The sequence below is a fragment of the Aethalodelphis obliquidens genome, unplaced genomic scaffold (genome assembly GCF_003676395.1).
Source record: "Aethalodelphis obliquidens isolate GAN/ISIS:26980383/991018 unplaced genomic scaffold, ASM367639v1 scaffold5, whole genome shotgun sequence".
NCBI classification, from domain to species: Eukaryota; Metazoa; Chordata; class Mammalia; order Artiodactyla; family Delphinidae; genus Aethalodelphis; species Aethalodelphis obliquidens.
The window spans coordinates 37087767-37113240 of record NW_020837949.1 but is presented as its reverse complement, the minus strand read 5'-3'; the positions used below and the strand labels follow the sequence as shown (position 1 = coordinate 37113240).

General features: G+C 38.6%; 1 protein-coding gene across 1 annotated transcript in view; it reads right to left on the bottom strand.

Moving 5' to 3' along the window:
• Positions 1 to 25474, bottom strand: part of DOCK4 (dedicator of cytokinesis 4) — a 480421-nt gene that overhangs the window by 34700 nt on the left and 420247 nt on the right. Inside the window, exons 32-38 of the mRNA XM_027102161.1 lie at positions 24992 to 25077; positions 19799 to 19894; positions 18847 to 18907; positions 14612 to 14705; positions 6704 to 6852; positions 4344 to 4430; positions 2430 to 2534 (exon numbers count right to left, since the gene is read on the bottom strand). Of these exons, the coding sequence (XP_026957962.1) occupies positions 2430 to 2534; positions 4344 to 4430; positions 6704 to 6852; positions 14612 to 14705; positions 18847 to 18907; positions 19799 to 19894; positions 24992 to 25077 (678 nt within the window). The remainder of the gene's footprint in view (positions 1 to 2429; positions 2535 to 4343; positions 4431 to 6703; positions 6853 to 14611; positions 14706 to 18846; positions 18908 to 19798; positions 19895 to 24991; positions 25078 to 25474) is intronic.

Below are 25474 nucleotides of genomic sequence, written 5' to 3'. Positions count from 1 at the left end.
CCATGAGGGTAAAAAAACCCTACTTTGATCATACAATCATATAAATATATTAATTTATTTGAGCTTTAAACATTTTCTGGAAATTGATCAAACAATGAAAGGAAATTTTTAATGTTGACATTTGTTTGTTTTTAAATCAAAGAACAGACTAGAATCTGATTTCCTAAAAAAAGGTCTAGCCTCATGATTCCAAAGGGTACAGTGCTCTTTAGAAACCAATAGAGGGTGACCCTTCTCTTTCATTTTGAAGGAAATGCCATTTATTTCTAGAAAAACTGTTTTCGAAAGAACAGTGATACAGAGATTGATTTATTCCAATGGACTTTTCAACAAAATTCATTTTATTAGCCGATGCAGTCCTCTAATTTGCTAAATTCCCTTTAAAATTATGGCTCCTAAACTGCTTCTGATTTTACACTATTAATTAACACTAATTGCACATACTAGATAGACATCTAGGATACTTCATAATACACTTGCAAGCTGAATTCAGAATTTGATCAGGGCTACAACACTTTTGTGGGCTGCTTTCTCTATAAAAAATATTAAAAATCATATTGTATGACTCATTTGGTATAAAGACAAATAGATGAATAATCATCTAATGTATAATATACATTATAATATATACTATAACATTTTCTTTAACCTAAAAGTTCACTTTTTTCTGGGACTTTCCGGGCAGTCCAGTGGTTAGGACTTCACCTTCCAATGCAAGGGGTGTGGGCTCCATCCCTGGTTGGGGAGCTGAGATCCCACATGCCTCATGGCCAAAACACCAAAACATTAAAAAAAAACAGAAGCAATATTTTAATCAATTCAATAAAGACTTTAAAAATGGTCCACATCAAAAAAAAAAAATCCAAAAAAAAGTTTACTTTTTTCTTCTGATTTTTAAAAGAAATTAAAACAGTTTTATGGGCCATCTAAGAATAATATGGTCTCTAAACACTGTATGTACTGTGCATAATGGATTAGGTAGCCCTGAGTACGATAAGAAAACATCATCTTTGCATGATTTTGAACCAAGAGAGGAAGGGGATCTGCAGCAGCAGAGTCATGTCTGGACCCTCCTGTGGGGTCTCGGCCCTTTGTGCTCCTCACAGCTCTAGAACGTCCTTCCTCCCCCTCAGAACTTGGACCCAGGCCCTGTGTACTCTGTGGGGAGTGGCTGATCACAGCCTAGGACCAGCATGTCCATTTTCAAGATGTAGTCTTTCAAATTCAGCATGTGTTCTGAGTTTGCCACTATCTTTTATTTGGAATCAAGTTTTCCTTTGTCTTCAGGCAGGTCCATCTGCAGAGCCAACAATGTGACCGGGTACGTCACGTGGCTCCTCTTTAATCCAACAAAGAGATTTTACTTATGTCTGCGTGGCACCCAAATACACGGTCATTTCAATCAGCTAAAGATGACTGATTTGTTATTTGAGCATTTGTTCTATGTAATACTAAATCAGTCTTTGCCTATGGTGTTTGGGTATTTTATATATATGTATGAATAAAGGTTTTATATATATTAAACCTTTATTCTGAAAGGCAGGTAAGTTAATGATTATTAAAGAAAAAATGAAGTCAAATCTTTCTTCTCTCTGTTCGCCTTCAAGTACCCCCATCCTGTATCTATCCATAGGTACTGACAGTTATAGCAAGGTATTTAGGGCAACACAAATACCAAAATATTTGTATATTGAGATTTAAAGTTTGTAATGAATTCACTCAGTGTTACAAAATTATCCTAGATACTTCTCCTTAGTTGCCTGGGGAGGTGAATTCCCTCTCCCAACCAATGCTTTTAGGCAAGCAAGTGTAAGTGCGATGTTACTTATCGAAATGTTATATAAGTATTCAAGCACATAAGAGACTACTCGGTACAGTGTGAACAACGGTGAGAATGGAATCAAGTATTTTACTATCCAGTAGGTACCTTAGAGAGTCTGGAAAATTTTCCTTTGTAGAAATAGTTTCTACTAGCAATAAACTGCATCTCTTTGCTGGGTGCCATTTAGCTTTTCACAGAATCGACTAGGCCAAACAATGCTCTTCACGTGATTCTGGAGGAAGAGTTTGCATATAATGTGAAACTGCTATGTTTTCTGCAACTCCAGCCACTTCTCTTGAATGTTAACTCTACGGAAACCGCATTCTGAAGAGAGACTCTCTATCACACAGGGGAAGCAACTGTAATTGCCAGAGACCGCTCATGAGGTATAGTAAGCTTAGAAACTTAAGAAGAAAAATCAAACGATTGTTTGGAATCTTGGGAAATTACTAGATGAGTGTGTTTGCAAACTACAAAGTTAAAAGAAAATCTCATGACGTTATTTTACCCTGTCTTAAAAGGATAAAATGTCATTCAGATCTTAGTTTGCTTGATTGGGATATCTATATTGGAAGTATAAAAGCAAATTAAATAGTATATTACTTACTCTTAAGAAAAATGGAAATTTCTTCCCATAAAATCCAACTCTGAAGAACTCTGGCTCAAGACGTTGCTGGTCCATAATTTTGTCATACAAAGAGGCTTCCATCATCTAGCAAAGAACAGGGGAAATTTTAATCATTTTATCTCATCTTTTAGCTCTACCACTTTATAGAAGAGGATATTTCTTCTACAAAAAGGAGAACATCATTTTAGTTCAGTTTGCAGAAAAGAAGGTTTGACTCCCTTTCTGTGCTTTAAGGCAGGGATCAGCAAACTTACTCTGTAAATGACCAGGCGATAAATATTTTAGACTTTGCAGGCCACATGGTCCCTGTCACAATTACTCAATTCTGCGAAGCACAGAGGCTGCAGTTTCCCGACCCCTGCTTTAAAGGATCGAGTATGTTATTATATGTTCTTACCAGAGAGAATGATTTCTACGCACCTGGTCTATCGAGGACATATTTTCTTCACAGTAAGATAAAAATTAACATGAACTGTTAGAGGCAAATTCTGGAGAATTCTCGTACGCACCTGTGGATTTGGTTTTCCTGGGTCATGGTAATTTGGGACATTTGGAAGGTGCAACCTTGTACAGGTTGGACAGGGATAAACCAATAAACCAAACCAAAGGGGGCCCATAGTGCAAAGTGCTGTCTGGGCTGAAAGCTCTTAAATGTGTCTTTGACAAGGTTGGAACTACGAAGTACATAAAGCTTATGGTTCCCCATTCATGAGATTATCATCCCCAGGGTTTCCACAGAAAGACTAATATTTCACTTGAAAACATTCCCCCTTCCCCCGCCCCCAGTAACAGCCCCCCAAAGAGCAGTTGGCATGAAGTGCAATGCTTTGCGTTTATAAAAATCTTAGTGACTATGGCACCCAAGGGCTCTAATGAGTAAACACTGTAACCTCGATTCTATTCCAGGGACATGATGCCAAGAGAAGCACAACAACATTTTTATATAAAACTGCAGTGCCTGCCAGAGCCCACATGATGAACTGAAGTTAAAACAAGGTTTTTCCTCCTTGGTTTTGATGTTAGGAGAAATATCGATGAACTGCTGACATGAAATACTACGCCCAAAGTACAGGGCCAGCTCCCGCCAGCTGAAAAAGTTACTTGTGGTGTAAGGGATTTTGAGCTGTTAAAGGTTTACAAGATCATCTCTTAAATTGCTACCTCAGAATTAAAAGGAAACATCATCATCATTTAAAAAATGTATATATAAAAGCTGATGATCCTGTTTTAGAAACCCTGAAGAGCTTAAGTGTTACAAGATGACGCCAAATGTTCATGACTTTAAAGAATAGGACTTGGAGTACCAGAGGGACTTGCATGAATTTGAAATAAAAGAAGGTATAAAACATTTGTTCAGGAACACAAAATATTAAACTCCTCGGGCTCTTGGGTACTAAGACCTTGGTTTCCGTTTAGCAAATAAAAACATATTTCTGAAGTGAAAAAGATTTGACACCTATAGAAGTTAACCCCCAAATAGTTAAAAACGTGTCAGCTAGTCATTTTTACTATTTTGCTGCGCAGATTATGGGACTAAGAATGGTACATTGTTACAGAGATTTGTGTGCAAGTGGCAAGCTCTTCTAATAGTGTGGAGAGTTTCCTCAACAAACTGAAAGTATTTATCTTGGGTTAAATTTTATATTTCATATGTCAGATGTGTTTAGAATAGATCAAGGGCTCCCTTTTTGTATATTAATCAGAAATATCACACAGATCAACATGCTATTTCTCTGTATAAATAGAGGAGTATGCTTCAGAGGAAAGGCATCTTTAAAAAGCTTTCTGCAAGACATATCAAGACTATCACAAAGCTAATTTCATAGCGCCATATTGGAAAGCTAAGCGAAAAAGGATTCCGTAATCCGATTAGGATGCATCCAGGTACCTTACCCTCATCTTGCTCAGGTTTCTATAATCATAATAACTTTCGTACTGCTCTGCAATCTTCCGGCACAAGATGATGCCATTCTCCCAACACTGTGGACAAGTGAATGACATAAATGTTCATGATCTCACAACATTTACTAACTCCCACCCAGAGGTCAGGAGGTGACTGCTTTCAGATGATCAAGCCTTACTTCTTAACCTTTATAACCTACCCTTAAGGTACCACTGCAATTTTATGCAGGAAAACAGCATGTAATTAATGTGTTAACTATTAAAAATCTTTAGAGAGTGGGAAATGATAACCCACCACAAGTCATTAACATATGGCACAAAAACAACATTTCCTGGCATCATTTCAAAATTATCATGTTGAAGATGTGGTGTGTATATATATATATATATATATACATACATACATACATACAATGGAATATTACTCAGCCATCAAAAATAATGAAATAATGTCATTTGTAGCAACACAGATGAACCTAGAGATTATCACTAAAGCAAAGTAAGTCAGACAGAGAAAGACAAATACCATATGATATCACTTGTATGTGGGATCTAAAATACAACACAAATCAACATAGCTACGAAACAAAGAAAGACTCACAGACACAGAAAACAGACGTGGTTGCCAAGGGTGTGGGGGTGGGAGAGGGATGGAGTGGGAGTTTGGGTTTAGCAGATGCAAACTAGTATATATAGGATGGATAAACAACAAGGTCCTACTGCATAGCACAGGGAACTATATCCAATAGCCTGTGACAAACCATAATGGAAAAGAATATGAAAAAAAATATATATGTACAACTGAGTCACTTTGCTGTACCAAAGAAATTAACACAACATTGTAAATCAACTCTACTTCAATCAAAATTTTTTTTAAAAGTAATAATTTATAGGTAAAAAACAAAGAAACAAAATTATCGTCTTGAAATAACTGCTGTTCCACAATGGTCAAGGAGACGAATAAACAGGCCCTCAATGCTGGGGTGGGAGGAACTGCCACCGACCCCTAAGGCCCAATTATCCACAACTGGCACAGTGGATTCCTTGTTTGGCCCAACTTCACTCGGAAATTGTGAGGGTTTAACTCAGCTGGTTACTCTAAGGAGAAATGCAGAAATCCTTTGATCTAGCTCAGGTATCGGCAAAGTTATTCACCAAACAGTAAATACTTTAGGTTTTGTGGACCATACAGCCTTTGTCACAACCACTCAACTGCTGTTAAATCATGAAAACACATCCGTATAGACACACATGAGCTTGTCTGGGTTCCAATAAAACTTTATAGACAATGAAAAGGGAACTTCATGTAATTTTCTCATGTCAAATCATTCTTCTTTTGATTTTGTTCAATCAATTAAAAATGTAAAAGTGATTCTTAGATTGTGGGTCAAACAGAAACAGTCAGTGAACCATTTGACCCATGGGCCGTAGTCTCCAAGCCCTGATCCAGCACAAGCTCCTGAGAATGGGCCAAGAGATGCAGCCAGAGGTTTTGTAACAGTTTATCTTAAGGGTGGAAACTTTACTGCAGGAGGGCACAGAGGCATTTCTTTGCTATTAACGTAACGAACGATATGTCAGTGTAGTTTGATAAATAATAGAAGAGGATAGGAAAGAAGCAATTCCCCTTCATCAAATTTTTAGGTGTACCCAATTATGTCTTATAAGAGAATGACAGCCACTGGTTGTATTTTAATTTCCTGTTTAACCTTGGCACTTTGGAAGATATATGTAAATCTAAGACACATATCACCAAAGCATCCAAGTGTTCAAATCAACTGGGGTCAGATTCACAATTATTTTTCTTCAAGAGCACTGCAAACCCTTGAAGAGGGAGCAGGGGGCAGGGAGGTGATGTGCTGAATTGCCTTATTAGCTCAGGGAGGTTTTCAGCACCCCATGGCAACTCTCAGTATATGATGGGATGCCATAAAATGCTGTAAACAAATTTAGTTTCATTTATTTTACCTTAAAAAGAAAGTGGAAGGAGGCAGATTACTACATGCCAATCTGGGGAGCTGAGTGAGGTGTGATAATGGTTTTTCAGAAAATAAAATGCCTGGGTGTCAAAACCTCTAGATCAGTGTTTCTCAAGGTGGGGTCCCATGTTCATTCACATTGGAATTTCCTGGAGTCCTTGTTAAAATTGCAGAATTCCTTGCTTCAAGCCAGACTTACTTAATCAGAATGTCCAGGAGTAGGGCCGGGGAATTTTAATTTCAATAAACTCTTTGGAGTCTTTAATGCACATTGAAATTCGAGGGCCCCTGCTTGAAGAGGTGGCCATCAATGAACTAAAGGAAATGTGACAATCACCTTGCGAGATGCCACGGGTGGGCGGGGCCACCTACCTTGCCTCTGTCAAAGTTCTGGATGATGGCGAGGTGCAGGTGCTCCTTGCGCTGCCATTCTGTCTGCATGGGGTAGGTCAGGAACTCCCGGAGGGGCCGATCAGACCATTCCAGCAGCTCATCATATAACAGGAGAGTATACGCGGCCTCTGAAATTCAAGTGGGAAGGTGATGATCGAGACAGGACCCCAAAGAACCTCCCTTCAAACGGGGCTGGTTTGGGACAAATTGGAGAAAATACTGTTTTCTGAATGTCATGATACTAAAGAAAAAAATGTCCAGAATATATGCAACAGACGGTTAATGAATGATGAGTTCCCCTGGGAGATGGAATTATCAGAGATTTGTGTTTGATCTTTTGGTTCTCTTTATTCTCTCTTTCTCTCCTTCCCTCCTTTTTTTCCCCCCATAACGTTCATATGCTACCAGCATATGATAATAAAAATAAAAATGTTTAAGGGTATCTCTGTAGCTGGTTCAAAGATGTAGGTAGGGGAGACATGCCTTTGTTTGCTCGGAAGTTCACGGGTAAATCCCTTGGAGTGGGACTATGGGCATCTTCCAAAGGGCATGCTTAGGAAGCAAAAAATGATAGCTAAATTCTCCTGGATAATACAAGGCTGAAAAATCTGAGAGTGGGGTGTGTGTGTGTGTGTGTGTGTGTGTGTGTTGGGGGGGGTCGGGGTACAGGCAGAATTTAGGAGGGGCAAAGCTAGAGAGGAGCCGAGCTCAGAGAAGAAAAATTTTTAAAATCTAGCAACAGAGGAAGGACAAGAAAGAGTAAAAGTGTTGGATAAACAGTGTGTGTGTGTGTGTGTGTGTGTGTGTGTGTGTGTGTGTGTGTGTGTGAGACAGAGAGGGAAAACAAACTGCGGGGGCCGTGTGCTATGACCTCCATGGTTAGTCCCAACAAATCTTCAGTAATGGCTACTGAAGTCATGACATGTTTGGTGTGGTTGGAATTTCTTGGGGAAACATGAAAAGAGATGACATTCTATACACACGTGTGAAAATGGTGACCCACAGGCTTAAGCATAGTTGACAGGTAGTGTAGTTAACAGAATACTTGCTATTCTGCAGGTCTCTTCTTTTCCTGAACCCTAAATATGGCCAAATACATCAAGAATAGGAACCAGAATTCACTGTCACCGATGAAGGACTATAATAATAATCATCTAACACTATAACAGCCAACTCATTTACTGCATTGAATAAAATGAACAAACCCTTATGTTATTTATCTATTTAACCACCACCTCCACACACGTCTCAAAAGACACAGTAGGAGCTTTTGCCACAATATCCATAAATGGTAATTCTTTTTTTCACTTATTTGCTTGAAGGGTAACTACACATAAAGCTCTTAAGTAACATGTTAAGTTCTAGTACTATGATTTGGCTATCTCAATGCATCACGTAGAGTTGCGATAAAGAGCTAGATTCCTATCACTTTTCTCTTTTCTCTCAAGTGTTGAAGTCCTGTAAGGCACAGGCTCTGGCGGTTCTTCCTCTTTAATTACCTTTGGTGAGCTCAGTCCTGCAGCTTCAATGACTGTAGCAAAAGCTTTCATCACCCACCAGCAGTCTCCTATCCCCCAGCATTCAGTTTGTGCACTGTTACCAATATGACTTTCCTTCACTGCAAATGATCACATTGCTCCCCTGATTAAAACTAGCCAATGACTCTAAGTAACTAACAGAACAAATTTATATTTCCTAAAGTGACAGAGAAGGCTGCCCATGATATGGTCCCTCTGCTCACATATTCCCACTGTTCCTCCACTTATTGCAGGTAAGAAGGAGCCCACCACTGTCTCTCCTAAGAAGCCTCCAGCCCCCTTGACCCCATTATCAGCTTTTGCTGAAAGAAACAAGATGCATCCTGACCCAGAGGCAGCTGCCCACCAGGGACAGAGGTGGCTTCTCTTGCTTGGGCACTGGACAAACCCTTCTTGTGGTGAGATGGAGAGAGGGAATATCCGCTAAAGGGTGTTGGTTAATAAGTGGATGCAGAAACAGCTGAATCGCCACAACGTAGGTTGCCATGGAAGACTGCTTTACAGAGGACAAGAATGGTGATGATAATAACCAGATCATCAGAGCTGTGCTGTATTTGAATAGCCTTCTACTTTTCTCTGAGGCCTCCTGAGATAATTTCCTAATCTTTAATTACCCACATATTCTTATCATGCCAAGCACCTAAGAAAACCCCATGTGTGTCTTTGTTTTTCCATCCACACTCTTTGCTCATGTTATCCGAACAAACTAAGGTTCCCCTCACTTATCACACCAACTGACACCTATGGTCCTTCACAGCCTGTTCCTTCAAGCCTTTCCGCTTTAACTACTAAATAACTCCTATTTTCTCTTAGTGATGCAGCTCAGGAATTATCATCTTTGTCTCTCAAATTTCTTGTGTGTCTCCCTGAGCACTCAAAAAATACCCTTAAGACTAACCACGTCACAGTGAAAAGGGGGAGGGGTGAGGACTGAGGGTCCTCACTCCCCACAGTTGAAGCCTGCAGCTGACCACAGGGTGGTACCTAAAAGGCAATGAAGGTCAAATTCACAGAGACAGAAAGTAGAGTGGTGGTTCCCAGGGACTGGGGGAGGGGAAAATGAGAAGTTATTGTTTAATGGGTACAGGGTTTCAGATTGGACAGATGAAAAAGTTCTGGAGACAGATGGTGGTAATGGTTGCACAACAATGTGAATGTACTTAATGCCACCGAACTGTACACTGAAAAATAGGTAAGATGGTAAATTTTATGTTATGTATATTTTACCACAACAAAAAAGTGAAAAAAAGGGGGAGCAATGAAGAGTTTCTAATCCCTAAACTGCTTTCCAAATCATGTTTGCCCTGGGAAGGTCCAGGGGATGGCTGGAAGGTCACGTGTGGGTGACTTGCCCCTGGGAAGTGTGGAAAAACAAGTAAGCATTGGTGGGCCAGCAGAGGAAGCTGAAAAATGACGGAATGGTGACATGGGAAAGGTGTGAAAACAAATTACACCTGTTTCAGAATTTGATTCAGGAAAATCATGATGAATACCTGAGGTAAACAGTGTGTGTAAAGGAAGCATTAAAGGAAACATGTATGCCTTTGAGGTGTTAACAACAGACTACTAAGGTTGTTTGAATACATTAACAAATTGTAAATGTTTTATTATATGTTGTATACTTATTCCTCTACATCTTTAGAAGACAATACTACATATTGAAAAGAGAAGGATGAATCACATCCAGAATTTCCAATAGACAATGTTTTTAAAAGTGTTTATAATTCTGAACAAAAGGCATCATCACATAATTAAATATGGGCTATCTCATTCCATGGTTTTGAGATGTCTACAATGAGGACACCAATATGCAAAAAGAAATAACACGGGAGAAGAGTGGAGATGAAACAAGTAAATGGAGGGCACTGTCACAGAGGGCTGGAAGGGGTTAAGCCATTTAAACTGAATCCTATAAAGATAGAGAAGTTTTTCCATCAATTTCCCTTTCTCCAAGGACACACAAAAATGAGGACAGAAGAGAAATAAGAAAAATGTTATATAGGAAAAGAAGTTATTTCTTATGACTTTGGGGAACATAAAAACTGCAAGCTGAGTAAACAAATTAAAGAAAAAAATTTATTCGTTTCCAAAATAGACAGATTTGGATTTTCAGAAAACGAAAATGTATCTGTTACATATCTGCAAGAGCTTGCCCTCACTTCCCTCTCTCATTTCTTTTTTTTTATGGACTTTAAAATAAAACAAGTCTACTAGGTTGTTTTCAAAGATAGAAAAACTAGGTTCACCATTTCTCTCAAAAATTGGCTACAAACTACTTTAAAATGACCACTTAAACTCCCAGACAACAGAGTCAGCTCAAAATTCTTAGTTTATTTCATCAAAACTATCAGCACATCTGTGTGAAGAGATACTGGGGCTTCCTCAGTGATTAAGGAATTAGCAATATTGAAAGAGAGAAATCTGCTCTCAGGGTATTAAAATCTCATTGAGTGCATTCATTAGTAATGCAATTATTTAAGTCTCACACTGCTAGGCACTAGTCAAAGAACTGGGAAGACTAAGAAGAAAACATCATTTCTGTCCTCAAGGAACTTATCCTTCAACTAAAGATCTCTCTACTACCTACCTATGTACCTATTAAACACACACACACAATATACACCTTATATAACTATGAATAAAAACAACATGATAAATGTTTTAATGGAAATCTGAAAAAATCGCAGTGGGAAAAGAGTTGGAAATATCAACTCAGCCCATGGCAGGGAGTGCTGAGTCATAGAGTTGATGAGGGAAGTGAAGGAAGGTAAACACTTCCTGGAAAAGATGATATAGGAGCTGGCTCTTAAGGATAAAAATTAGGAATGTAGTGCGAGAGGTAAGATGAGGCTGAGACAGGTGTTGGTTCAATTATGATGGGCTCCGAATAAAGAGTTTGAGCTTTATTTTGTAGAAGACATGAATTGATAGAGTTATATCTAGAGAAGGGCTTGGCAAAATTTTCTCAAAGGGCCAGAAAGTAAATAATTTAGGCTTGCAGGCCACACTACAACTTTGTGCAACTATTTAACTCTGCCAGTGGAGCACAACAGCAACCTTAGACAATATGTAGTTAAGTGGGTGTGGCTCAGTTATAATAAAACTTTCTTTACAAAATCGGCTGGCCGGCCTGCAGGTTAAAGTTTGCTGAGGTAACTCCGGGGACAGTTAGGAAGCAGTCCAGGTGAGAGATGATGAAGGCCTATTCGAGGCAGTGAAACTGGAAATAATAAAAAGGAAATGGTTTTGATGTTTAGGAAGCAGAACCAATAGCACTTCATGAATAAGAGGCATCAAAGATATCATGAAGTCTCCAGTTTAAGAGGAAACAGTAGGGCTTCCCTGGTGGCGCAGTGGTTGAGAGTCCGCCTGCCGATGCAGGGGACATGGGTTCATGCCCCGGTCTGGGAAGATCCCACATGCGGCGGAGCGGCTGGGCCCGTGACCCATGGCTGCTGAGCCTGCGTGTCTGGAGCCTGCGCGTCCGGAGCCTGTGCCTCGCAATGGGAGAGGCCACAACAGTGAGAGGCCAGCGTACCGCAAAAAAAAAAAAAAAAAAAAAGTAAACAGTGATGCTCTTAAGTGATACAGTGGAATTGTAGCTAGAGGCATATTTAAATTCTGAGCAAGAGCACCACTTCAGAAAGGTTCCTTTACTCTTTTAAAGCTGAGGGAGGAACCATGGTTCAGGAGTTCTTTGGAAGAACAGTGTGGCAAAAGACTAAGATTTGTAGTTCCTAAATCCAGTTAAAGGGTGCTCATTCTCGTTAAGATGCAGTAAGCACATTCTCGTGTATCTTTCCCACTGATTCAACTAAAAACCCCAGACAAAATATGTAAAGCAACTATTGGAGAATTCTGAACAGTAAATGAGAAGGTAGACAGGACAGTAAAATCAATACTCAAAAGAAGGACCACAGAGTGGTGAGTTCCTTGTTTTTATTTTTTGCCTTTTCTATCTCCTGGCTTAGCCTTCCCTGCCTCCTGGAACTGCAAATGGAAACAGACAGAAAAAGCTCCAAGAAAAGCTCCTCTAGTCAGAGGACTGGGAAGAGGACCTTCTGTGGGATGGAGTACTTTTTTTTTTTGCGGTACGCGGGCCTCTCACTGTTGTGGCCTCTCCCGTTGTGGAGCACAGGCTCCAGACGCGCAGGCTCAGTGGCCATGGCTCACGGGACTAGCTGCTCCGCGGCATGTGGGATCTTCCCGGACCGGGGCACGAACCCATGTCCCCTGCATCAGCAGGCGGACTTTCAACCACTGCGCCACCAGGGAAGCCCGGATGGAATACTTTTGACTCTTCTGGTCCACTCTGAGTCCCAGGGACAAAGCTGTAAACCTGAAGTGTGACAATAGGGGCAATCACAGTGGCAGCAGCAACAGCTTCCATTTTTCTCTTTTCTTTCACTGCTTTGTCCCCAGGGAGACCAACTGTACATAGTACATCATAGTGTGGAGGATCAAGCCTTGGCTCTGAGTACTTTGGCTTGGATCAAGTGAGAGTACTAGGAAAAGGAGCCCCTGGGAGATGGGAAGAGTGAGAAATATCAGAGAGAGGAAGGAGATGGAGGAAGGAATTTTTAAATTCTGTGTATGACTTCCTTGGGCTCACCCCCAAGCTGCACATGTGCAGAATGAACTAGAATCAACATAACAAAGATTTTGATAAATGAATTATGGTATAGATAAATGTCCATGTCCCAGACTCTCCCTGGGTGACTTACATGCAGGAAAGACCAGGAAAGTGCTGCAAAGGCTTTGATAACTAAACTGACCTTCAAAAGGTGGCTCAGGACTTGAGGTCCGAAACTAACTGATTTTCTGCTAAAATAAAAATAGTCAATATTCTCCAGAAGATGAACTCTCATAATATTCAAAATGCCCAGGATATAATCCAAAATTACTTGACATTCAAAGAACCAGGAAAACTAAACAAATCTCAGAGGGAAAAGGCAATAACAGATGCCAATTCCAAGATGATTCAGTTGTTGAAATTATAGGCAAATACTAAGAAATAGCTATTACAACCATGCTACTTGAAGTAAAAGTGAACACTCGTGAAATAAATAGAAAGATACATGTTCTTTGCAAAGAAATTGAAGCTATTAAAAAAACAGCCAAATAAGAATTTTAGAATTATATAATAAAAATAACAAAAACTAAAATTTCACTGGAAGGGCTCAATAGTTGAATGGAAATGATAGAGGAGAAGCAAAGGACTTGAAAATGGATGAAGCGAAATGATCCAATCTGAAAAACAGAAAGAAGAAAAATTGAAAAAAAAAAAACCTCAAAAAACAAACCAGGGTCTGAGAAACTTATAGAATGATACCAAAAGGTCATAAAACTGGCCATCCATAAAACTGGAGTCCTAAAAGAGAGAATCAGTGCAGAAAATATATTTGAAGAAATAATGCCTGAAAACTTCCCAAATTTGGTGAAGGAAATAAGTTTATAGATCCAAGAAACTCAGCAGACCCAACCAGGATAAACTTAAAGAAAACCATGCCCATATATATCATAACTGAACTGCTGAAAACCGAAGATAAAATATTGAAAGCAACCAGAGACAATTACACATTACATACAGGGGAACAATTTAAATGACTACAGATCTCTCATCAGAAACAATGGAGGCCAGAAGAAAGTAAAACAACATTTTTAAAGTACTGAAACAAAGATACTGTCCAAACAAAGACACTATCCAGCAAACATTTCCTTCAGGGATGAAGGTAAAATAAAGATGAAGGAAAACTAAGAATTCTTCACTATTAGATCTGCTCTAAAAGAAATACTAAAACAATTTCTTTAGGTTGAATGAAAATGTTAACAGAGGAAAATTGAGAATTTCAGGAATGAAGAAAGACCAACAGAAATGGTAAATATCTGAGTAAATATAACATTATTTTTAACCTCTTAAATTCTTTAAAATAGGTATGACTTAAAAATTATGACATTATCCGATGGAGTTTTCAAGGTACCTAGATGTAATACCTATGACACTACAATGTAAAGTGGGGAGGTCGTAAAGTTCCTATATTTAACTTGAAGTGGTGAAATACTCACTTTAAGTAGACCGTGAAAAGTTGCTTTTTATAATCCCAAAAGCAACCTCTAAAAAACTACACAAAGAGATATAGTAAAAAAAAAAAAAAAAAAAAAAAAAAAAAAAGCCAATATATTAAAAACATAGAGTACTTAGAAACATAAATCTAATTAAAAATAAATTCCACTTTTAAAGGAGAAATGCTTGAGTCCTCAGCTCTAATTCAAAAAACAGATGAGTTATTATTTTTAATATACCAGTGACCTGCCCACCTCCCCAACCTGAGCCAAAAGACACAATTACCTGTGAAGTTCTGTGCTTTGAGGTGCAGATCGTAGAGTTTGTGGATATAGCGTATATACATCTCTTCCTTGTTCAGTTCAGTCTTATAGAAGTTCTATAAAAAAGAGTACAAGCATGGATAATTCCTCAACAATTAGGTTGTCAAGTATCTGCCTTTTACTCTGCTTGAAGTTTGATATCTTGAACCAAGAGAACAGATTAATTTTTCTGTATAAATGTCTTTAAAAAATTAAGTAAGGAGACCCAGTGACATATTTTTAACTCAGCACTGTCTGTATTAAACATTATTTATCATTTATTGAATAGGCTGGTAATTCCTGGGGGGATGTTATTACCACTGATTCACATTTCATTTGTTACTTTCTGTTGTTTTTTGTTAGTTTAACTGCCAGTGGACAATCAGCCTATTCAACTAAAAATATTAAAAATATGTAAGAGATTAACCTGTTTATTAAATTTGATCATGGATAGTCAAAGGATAATTTCTTTAATTTTAAACTTATTTTAAAGGTTTCCAGTTTATGACTACAACATAAAGGGATTAATAAGAGATTTTATTTCAAATTACTGTTACAGGGCCATGCTTATTGAAATATTTGGTTTATTAAAAAAAGGTATCTGGATCTTATTAAACTTCTCTAAAATGTTTTAACATTTGTCACCAAAAACTCAACTCTGACTTACCTGGACACATTACATTGCCATTTTAAAGGTACACTTTATAGGCATCCACATACACTCCTTTACCACATCAGTCATTACATTAGTCCTCACTGAACTTAGTAAACATACGAGCAAAAGTGTAAGAAGTTGGAGTCCAGCAAAAGCATGATGCTGTGAGACTCTACATAAGGCAATTTTAGAAAGCAGATCATTGTACATTTTGAAATCCCTGCTAAAGCCATCTGAACTGCTATCATTACTACTGCTGTTGTTATTTATTTTATTTTATTTTTTTGCTGTTGTTATTTTGACAGATGCTACTTGGTGTGTAGAAGAAGGGAAAATGAATAGTGATGGGGGGATAAATCTGCTGACTTGAAGCAGTGACAGGCTTTTCTAGGGGGGGAAAGTCCAGGAATTCTAAACGTTTCTGAATTTGATTAGCTAGAGAGGTGCTTTGGTAATGGACCAAACTAGCCAATGTGGCTGCTTAAATTGTACTTGGGCTCAAAGCCTGAGGAACTTCTGTCAATGTACTTTCTGGCCACTACCTAACAGGTGTCCATTCTTCAGTATGAGGACTCTTCTAACCTTGAGACACTGACGTTTAGTTGAACGCATCATAAAAAATATTTTTTCCAATTCATACCATTATTCTTCCCCTTTTTGTCTTGTGCCTTGTAGATCTTGGCATTCTTTAAAAAGCTAAGTAAACAATGCTCTTCATATCTCTACTATAACCAAAATCATTTTAATTAGCGAGAATTGTTGTACCATAAACATAAATTTAACAACCTCATAGCAGGCTTTTATGTTATTAAAGGATAATTTGTTCTAATAGCTCTCTGGTAAGAAGCGTATTTCTTTGGGAACCAAATAAGTGATCACTCTGTAAATGAACAGTTCTTGAAAAAAAAGCAAAGCTCTCTCCAGTCAGCAGATGAGAATCTTTCACATGTGTCTGGCAAAACTAGTGACACAAAGAACAAAACAATAATTACATTTCCTTGTATTAGTCATGTCAAAGATTACCCATTTTTACCAGCCTAATACTACAGTTTAACTCTGATCTTGTAAAGAAAGCCAGAGCTCTCCTGAAGACAATCTGGAATTGATCTTTCCAAAAAGTTAAGAAAAATCTCTAGGAGGGAGGGAGTGGTTAAAAATGAACCATATTGCAGGTAGAAATCAAAAACTTTCCATATGGAGTAGAAGCTAAAAAGATTAGCTTCAAAGTTATATATTTTGTCCTTTAATAATAAGTAGTCGGGTGCTGGTTGAAATTAGAACAGCTTTCAAAGCGTTAGCATTTTCTATACGGATATTCTTTTTTTAAAAAATAAATTTATTTATTTTTGGCTGTGTTGGTTCTTTGTTGCTGCGCGCGGGCTTTCTCCAGTTGCGGCGAGCGGGGGCTACTCTTTGTTGCGGTGCTCAGGCTTCTCATTGCGGTGGCTTCTCTTGTTGCGGAGCACAGGCTCTAGGGCACGGGGGCTTCAGTAGTTGTGGCACACGGGCTCAGTAGTTGTGGCTCGCGGGCTCTAGAGCGCAGGCTCAGTAGTTGTGGTGCATGGACTTGTGGTGCATGCTCCATGGCATGTGGGATCTCCCAGGACCAGGGCTCAAACCCATGTCCCCCCTGCATTGGCTGATGGACTCTTAACCACTGCGCCACCAGGGAAGTCTGATAAGGACTATTCTTGGTCAGTGAAAAACTAGCAAGATAAATTCATTGTCTCAGGTGGATATTGACGGGGCCACTGATTTTATTTATTAAGTCTCTGGCTTATTCCTACTGGGAAACTAGAATAAACACATTTAGGTGGAAGTATTCATTCTTTCATCCGAGGAAATGATCTCTCCTGTTATACCGGTTGAGGAAATGAACCTAGGGTCTACATTTATTCGTGTACCTCTAAACAGAGGACGCTGTGAAAGGAGATGGAGACAATGGAAGACGATTCCTTTGGAAAAAGGTAAAGGCTTTCCTTTGAGGCTATTTATGAGACTTTGTGTTTGGAGTTGGGGTAGAGCCAAGATTAAGGAGATAAACTGAGAAAACCTGAAGCTGACAGAGCACTTGGCTTTTCTCCCCAGTTACTGATGTACAAGCAGGGACGTGGAAGGAGATCAGGCTGAGGACCTTGACCCTGGTGAAAGGCCCGCAAAAAGCTGGGAAAGCACAGAAAGGAAATTTAAAAGTGGAAATGACTGTGCTCAAGGTTAGAAATAAGTGCTAAGAGTAGAGATAATGGGTTGACCCAGTGAGCTTGGCCTGATGGCCTGCAGGTTACTGTTGGGTCTGATGATACAAATTACAGAAGAAACTGCATAACAAGAGGTAGCCTGATAGAGGATGATCAGGTCTTACTATTTTTAGCAACTGATATTGGAGGTGGAGGTGTAACAATTAAATGCAAAAATGAAGAGGAAGTGGTAGGCGTGGTAAAAAAGGATAAAGTCATATACTCAGAGATGTAGTACAGTGAGAAAACAAATTAGTGAAACAGATTAAAAAGACAGTCATAAGAAAGCAAAAAATCCTGAGCTCTGAAGTGGGGCTGTGAGGGGAATAAACAAAACAAAACAAAAAAACCTGAAATCGATGAGCTAAGACAGGACAGAATCAGAATGGGGGACCAAACAAATTTTAAGGTGCAGACAAATAGAGAAAAAAAGGCATGTGACAGACTCATGTGCATCAGAGTAAGAGTTAGAATTCTGTCTGTGCAAGTACTTAGAATAGATGGTGAGGTTTCATCTATTCTACAAAACAAGAAAAACAAACCATGATATTCACTAATTTAGAACCAAAGCAGTCACAACGCATTCCTGTATTTTAAATCTGATTAAGGTAAATTATCAAAAGCATCAATTTATACTATATTAAAATTTGAAAAAGGAATGTGAATGTATAATCCTTCTTTTGCTCTGTAGTGAGAATACCATTCTATTTGATAATTAGTTATGAGACATTTCAGTACAAATTTTGTGTTCCTAGAACTGTTCTGGTGTAGCCTATTATCCTTACCCAATATTTATTTTTATTCTCAAAAACGTCTTGTTTGGGTGAGAAATTATGTGGTCATCCTAGTTATAATCCACAACTTAACAACAGCAGTATTATGGATTTAATTTGCAAAGAAGCTAGAGAGTGAAAATTCATGTGCTAAATAGGAAACTGTCATTTGTTCAGAAAAGAACATTAATATTTATTGAAACCTAGAATACATATAAGAAGGGCAGAAAGAAACTGTCTACACAAAAGTGAAAAGACTTTTCTCCAGGGACATCATGCTTTTCCCTAGGAGAGCAACAAAAGACTCCAGGGCAGGGGAGCGATGCAACAGGAGAAGCCTGGCGTCACTCTGGGATTTTACAGTGGGAACATTCTGCAGTGTTCGAAGCTCAGAATTTTCTGGCATTTAATTCAACCTGAAGCAAAAACATATCTAAACTCTTTTAAGAAACACCCAGATAAAGACACATGGTGGCTGATAAACAAAACATAGTATTTCTGTGAAAAAGCAAACGTTAGGATATAAGGAGGAAAAGGGAAATTGTTTACGAACCAGGAGGCTCACGGTGCAGCCAATCTTTTTGCCATCTACCTCGCCCATTTTCATGCAGTCCCTAAAAACAGAAAGCAAGAGTCAGAACACAGAACTTCCTTCCTAGGGGTGAACACAGTTTGTTCTTTTAGGAAGAAAAAATAAAAAAGGATCTGTCAGAGACTAGAGGCAATTTGCAAGTTGCTGTTCAGATGAGGCTCAGCAGAATAGAGGCAGTGCCCCAGGAAGCGTGAGCTTGGGAGAGGCTGGGGAGGGGGGCGGTCAGACCCTGCTGAGCACCAGTGTTGCTGAGAATTTCACTGCCAGGTGGACTGTGCTCCCTCTCAATAGACGGGGGCTCCAGGAAGGGGAGGAGTGAAGGTGTGTTATTACACACCTCTTACTTGGGGTGAGAAGGATCTGCTGAGCCTGGCCATCAGCGGTGAGAATGAAGCGTTTATTCTTAAAACACCATGCGTTTAAGTGGGATGAACTGCTTCAACAGTTTAGATCATTTCCAAATCAAAAAATGACTCTGAAAGCTAATGGTGTGAGTTTCATCCCCCCTCTCCTTTTCTAAGAAAGCAGCATGGTTGTACAATTGTTGGTTTCACTGTCATCACCCTAAGATGAACGGATCTACTGGTTCTAATGGGTGAGTCTAAACACCAAGAAAAAAGATTTCTTTAATAACAGGACTGTCTCAATTCACTGAGACTTTAAAAGCACTGTCAAAACCCGTACAACAAAACATAAAAAAGGAAAAGCGAAGAAAAAACTCGGAACCAGCTAGTTAGAGGTCTGTTATTTTACTGCTCAAGGTTCCACGGTCTGATTATCAATTCTTTGAGTGATTAACCCAAGGGCAATGTCGACTGTATTCTAACTCTCAGACTTTCTAAGGGGAGCGCGGCATATCTGGAAAACCGGGAGGGCGGCGGGGGCGGGGGGGGGGGGGGGGGGCTCGGCTTACCTGTAATCTAACAACCTCTCCATTAGACGAGTTACAGTGGCGATTAATGAAACACCACTCTCCCTCCATGTTTCCCGCTCAATTTTCTTTAGTAGACTGGAAAAGAAAGAACCCAGGGCATTTTCAACATTTATTTTTATCAGTCACCATGACAACCATTTTACTTTCATCAATACCTTAAATGCCTTAGCAACCACTGCAACATCTCACAAGTAGCACAATTTGCAAACAATGTCTTACCTAGGATAGGGACCAAATAGTGGAATTCTAATCCAGGAAGCATTGACAAAGCAAATTGATTTTCATTATCCAAGTCATCAAATACGAACACATGCATATAAATCATATTTTCAAAATATGCAAGCACCTCACAGCTCAAAGACATTGTTTCCTAGCTTCTCTCTTCCACTAACAGAGGCTTGCACCTCACCACACCAAACCACACTGCGAAAAGCGAAAACAGGAGTGCCTCTAAGTTTACTTTTAAGTAAGATCTTGCTTTATTCAGATAAAAATGTTTTCCTACCTCTCAGTGGAATGCATCTTCATCCAAGCAATTTTACTGCAATGCAACTGCTACAGGAAAATCCTTGTACAGACGGTATGACGTTTTGCGTTTTTTCCTTTCACTTAACATTTGCCCACTCAATACATATTGTACTATCTGTGCACTCACTCAACAGTTTCATTCATTTTGTCATTAATCACAGAGGATTTTCTATGCGGTTGTTACAGCAGATTGATGACAAGTACCGAACCACATCTCTCCTCCTACATTTTCCCTAATCTTAAGCACCTTGGAGCAGAGGCACTGCTACGTAAACACAAAACAATCATAATAATTAGGCTCTGTTTTACTTTGACTCCCACCTCTCAGCAAATTAACCATATACTTGGCAAAAACCTTTACGACTGAACTTTCCCCAAAAGAAAAAAGTAAGAACATAGGCATGACAATATGAGGATACTTTGCCCTCCTAAATTTAATGATCATTATTTCTAAAATGTTGTTCCCCTTTCATCTTGGTTTCAGGAATAACATAGAGAGAAACCATTTCGTACAAGTACCATCTCAGCCTATCCTATACTGTGCTTCGTAGAAAAAAAGCTATTTTGTCAAAGCTGTTTTTTTTGCTCTGTGGCTACGTTCTCTCTCAATCTTCCTTCCCATTCCCCACTGCTTCTTGCTATTACCATTCCAGTGCCCAGCCCTCTGTCTTATCTCCTCATCTGGTGTCTATGCATCCCTGATCATTTGTTTTTCTGGTTTATTCTGAACTGTTTCCTAGATTAAGGAGGGGAAGATGGGAAGAAATAGCACCTGAAGGGATGGAACTTGCCCTGACTAATCCCCCAGGGAAAGGTCCCCTAGTTTGTTCTAAACGTGTTTTCTTTTAAAAAGCCTCTGAGAAGCACCTGTTTCAAGCTTAAATGCCAAACTGGTATTGAACCAAGTACTCAAATGAAAATCTGCCTGACAAAGCAATGCAGGATGATGGAGAAATCTTCCCAAGTGACAGCCCACACCTCATATACTTTAGAGGCTGAAAAACAAAGAGCTCAAGTTAGGTAATAATTCTAAAAATATATAGAGACTTCTTTTATAGGCATGAGTTTCATTAATTTGCACAGTCTCTGGCTGCAGGAAGAAATCTGAGCTACAGAATCCTCTTGTAAAAAGAGGCACAGCTCTGCACAGCCTGTTCCCTTGACTAACGCAAGACCCAAATATCAGGACCAAGCCTAGAACCCAGTTCATCTGCTTTCTCGGCCAGGCTAGTTCTTTCTGTGGGGAAGCTTGCCCCCCCCAGTTTACCTGATACACATTGATAAGGAGAAGCTATCGGACAAGAAGAGAAGAGTCTCTCTAGATAACTTGGGTGACACTGATCTATAATTTGGTATATTTCTATTTGGTCTATAATCAGGCTGATGTGCCCATGGTGAGCACACAGGGAACTCATCTAATCACAGTGAAAGGTGATTTCTTCTTTTCTTTTTCTGAGGCACTAAAATGATGAATGGTTGCTACATGAACTAATGCACTAGACTTTACATACATGTCAAAAGAGCATTAACTATGCATCGTTCTTTTCTAATGTTTTTAAACCATTTTTAAAAACTGAAGTATAGCTGATTTACAATGTTGTATTAGTCTCAGGTGTACAGCAAAGTGATTCAGTTATATATATATATATATATACACACACACATATATATGTATATATATTCATTCTCAGATTATTTTTCATTATAGGTTATTACAAGACATTGAATATAGTTCCCTGTGCTATATAGTAGGTCCTTGTTTCTATTTCATATACAGAAGTATGTCTATTAGGATAAATTAGGATAAACTCCTAATTTATCTCCCCCCCCACTCCAAGGTGATTTCTTATTGCTAATTGATAGGCAATGGGACTCCATAACATTGAACAGCAGGATAAGCCATGGTCCTGCAGGATGACACCCTGCCCAACAGGCTTTTACTCTGTGAAGGAATATGAAGGGTGTAGAATTTGACCCTCAGTCTACCTCTCTCTGTAGCCTAACAGGATTGTGTGGAGGCCAACACTTATATGAAACACCTGTGTCGGTGCACACTCTTCTTAATCCAAAGAGAAGAGTTAGATACCTAAGTATGTGCTACACAGCTAATCCTCTGTCTGCAAACTATAATTAAATGTGTGATCACATTTAAGCAAAGATCTATGAAATGATTTGGAGTCTTACTGAATTATTTAGAGCAACACACGATAGAGCACAGTAAAGGACTGAGGTGGAGGTTACCTCTTCCGGAAAGCCCCTTTAGAACCCCCAAGGCTACTGGTACCCCACTGTGTGCTCCTACAGCACAGTCACTGCTGCATCTTCAGCCTTAGAAGAGCGCCTAGCACAGGGAGATGCTCAATAAATGAAGCTGAATGAGTGAATGAAGTGGATCCAGGGAAGCAGAATTTCATTCTGATACCTTATTCTGAATATCACATGGATGGCAATGATCCACAATTTCAGCATTATCAAAAACAATCAATCCTGACCCCTATTTATTTCAAAAAGATGTAGCGTGGGTAAATGCAGATAACGTGAGGGTCAGCGAAAGATGAGTTCTTAGGAAGGAAGTTACTATATAAATTTACAGTCTCATTCTAAGGAGGCTACTTTGGCAAGTACATACTACATTTTCAGGAAGCAGTGAGCTCCTTTCAGCTTCTGAACAAATTTTAAGAAGTTTTAGACATGAAATACAGAGAACAAATGAGAATCTGTACCATAGTGGCATGTGTTCCTAATTCATAATGTGTGCAGTGACTCACTGTGATTATACTAATTCATTGTGATTTCTATTGCCAGAAAAGCATTTTATTGTTTCCTGAAATATAGTTGGATTTTCACTTTCTTTTCTGAGCCCAGGTAGTAATGAAAGAAAAATATTTCTAGCAATATTTCTAGTAATATGTTAAAAATCAACAAAAGAATAAAAATCTCCATGGAATGAATCAGGCACCTTAAAATAGTCCTAATTATAGAGGCTTAATATTGTAATTATTGGTTTGATTTTAACGTCAAGGTACATCTTCTATTTCAAAGCCATATTTACACACAAGCAATCCAAACTGCATGCTATCAGGCCTTTATTAAAGTTGATAAGAGGCACTATGGAGCTATGTGAGTGTTTATTAATCTTGTGAATGTATCATAAATAATTAATCACAAATCTCAAGAGATTCATTTTACTGAGTGCTTTCTCATTTTAGTTCTTTGTTCAAACCAAGGACTAGTAACTGAACTGAGAGTGGTTTTCAAAAGCAATTTATTATATTGGATGAGGTTTTAATCAGAATTCTTGCTAAACTCCAGCTGTCACGAAAGACAGATGCTTTGTACACTAGAATGAACGAGGGCTTGGTGAATAATTATTAAAAGTTCCAGTTTAATTACAGTATCAGAGGAAAATGGCGTCGTTCAGGACTCAGTACAAAGAATGTATTTTATCATCCACCACTACCACAAGAAATCTGTGTACCCCTTCTTGGCTTTTCCTTTCAATATAATTTTCTTAAAAGCTTCAAGAATGATTTTGAATCAGGCAAGTTGAAACCTATCAGTCACTAGTAATACTTTTCAATATATATTAAAATATATTATATATTTTACTATATATATATTTTACTATATATTAATGTATCCACTGCCCTAAATTTATGATCATAAAACGAATTACAGAATTTTGTATTTGGCTATCAGTACTAAAGCATTAATATTTAGTTTTAGGTGACACTTGGGTGTAAATATAAGTAAAAGCGTATTTCGTGATAGAAAAATGTATTGCTAAATTGTTTTTGCACTTATGAAAGAGCTGCAAACATTTCCCAAGCACAAAGAACTGGTTCTTCCTTCAAAAAGAAACACTTCATAAGTATAAAAGGTTTGAAAATGACTAAGATCCATAGAAAGCTGTAGAGGAAACAAGTGCTAGAATTAAAATCCTAAAGCACTAGAACCTTCTTATGTATCCTCTCTGGCCATTTCACACAGTGGATGAATACTTGGTATAAGCACTTCATCTTATGATAGTGATCACATTCTTTCCTTAGTAAGATAACCTCAAAGTCTCCTTACAATATTATTTCTCTATCCTCCATACAAATCCTAATCACAGAATTTACTAAAAACGACTTGCTTCTGTGATATTCTAATAAGAAACATTTAGGAAGAAATTAATAATGCTGAATGAGCAATAAGTATCGATGAATTAAATCAATTGTTGAAGAACAGATGCAAACTAGGTTAATTTTCCCAACAGCAAATCAACCAAGGATATCTCGTTTCGGAAAGCACTGTGCACAAATACAACAATCACACCACTATTGTGTCTTTTCCTCTCTCACTCTTGACCCTATTTAAAATCATTATATTGCAGCCCCAGTTTAAAAATTACTAGGCATGAAAAGAGTGGAATTTGTTATATAACACTTGCAACCTGCCCTAATCAGAGATTAATACAAGGAGATATGTCTAATCATCAACATAACAAGATCCATTCGCCAGCTAAGCAATTATCCTTTATTTCACATTCCACAAAGACAAAGCACTCCTGTGAGACCCAAGCTGTCTTTGTAGCTCTCCGCTGCTTAGCACTGACACCAAATCCCCGGAACAGAATCCACCTGAGATAAACATGTTACTCACATACTGTTGAAGAGCTCACGGTATGTTTCATCACCTTTGCCTTCTGACATCAGGCTGTCCAGTTTGTCAATGAGCTTGGCTTCCACCTGAAACAGACCCAAATGTTACTCTCTTTCCTCCCTTTCACAAGTAGGATTTTCTAGGCATATTGAAACATATTTATTTCTGCACAGGAAAAAGCCATAGTAAATTTTGTGAAAGCGACATTATCAGCTGTGGTTAACAGGAGACACCCCCTTGGAATTCTAGGGGGCCAATTCAGATGCAGGCACGTACTTCAAACTCCCGGTAGGGTAGCATGTGCTGTCGCCAAAGACTTCTATTTGTTGATTCAAACACAAATGCCTGCAGCCCAGCTTAAATGTTTGAATTCTTTATTTAGGAGCTGTAAAAACTGGCAAGTCTCATTTTTTTTTTTAATCATGATATATATAAGAACATCAGCAAACTACCATATCCACAAACATTCATTTAAATCTTTGA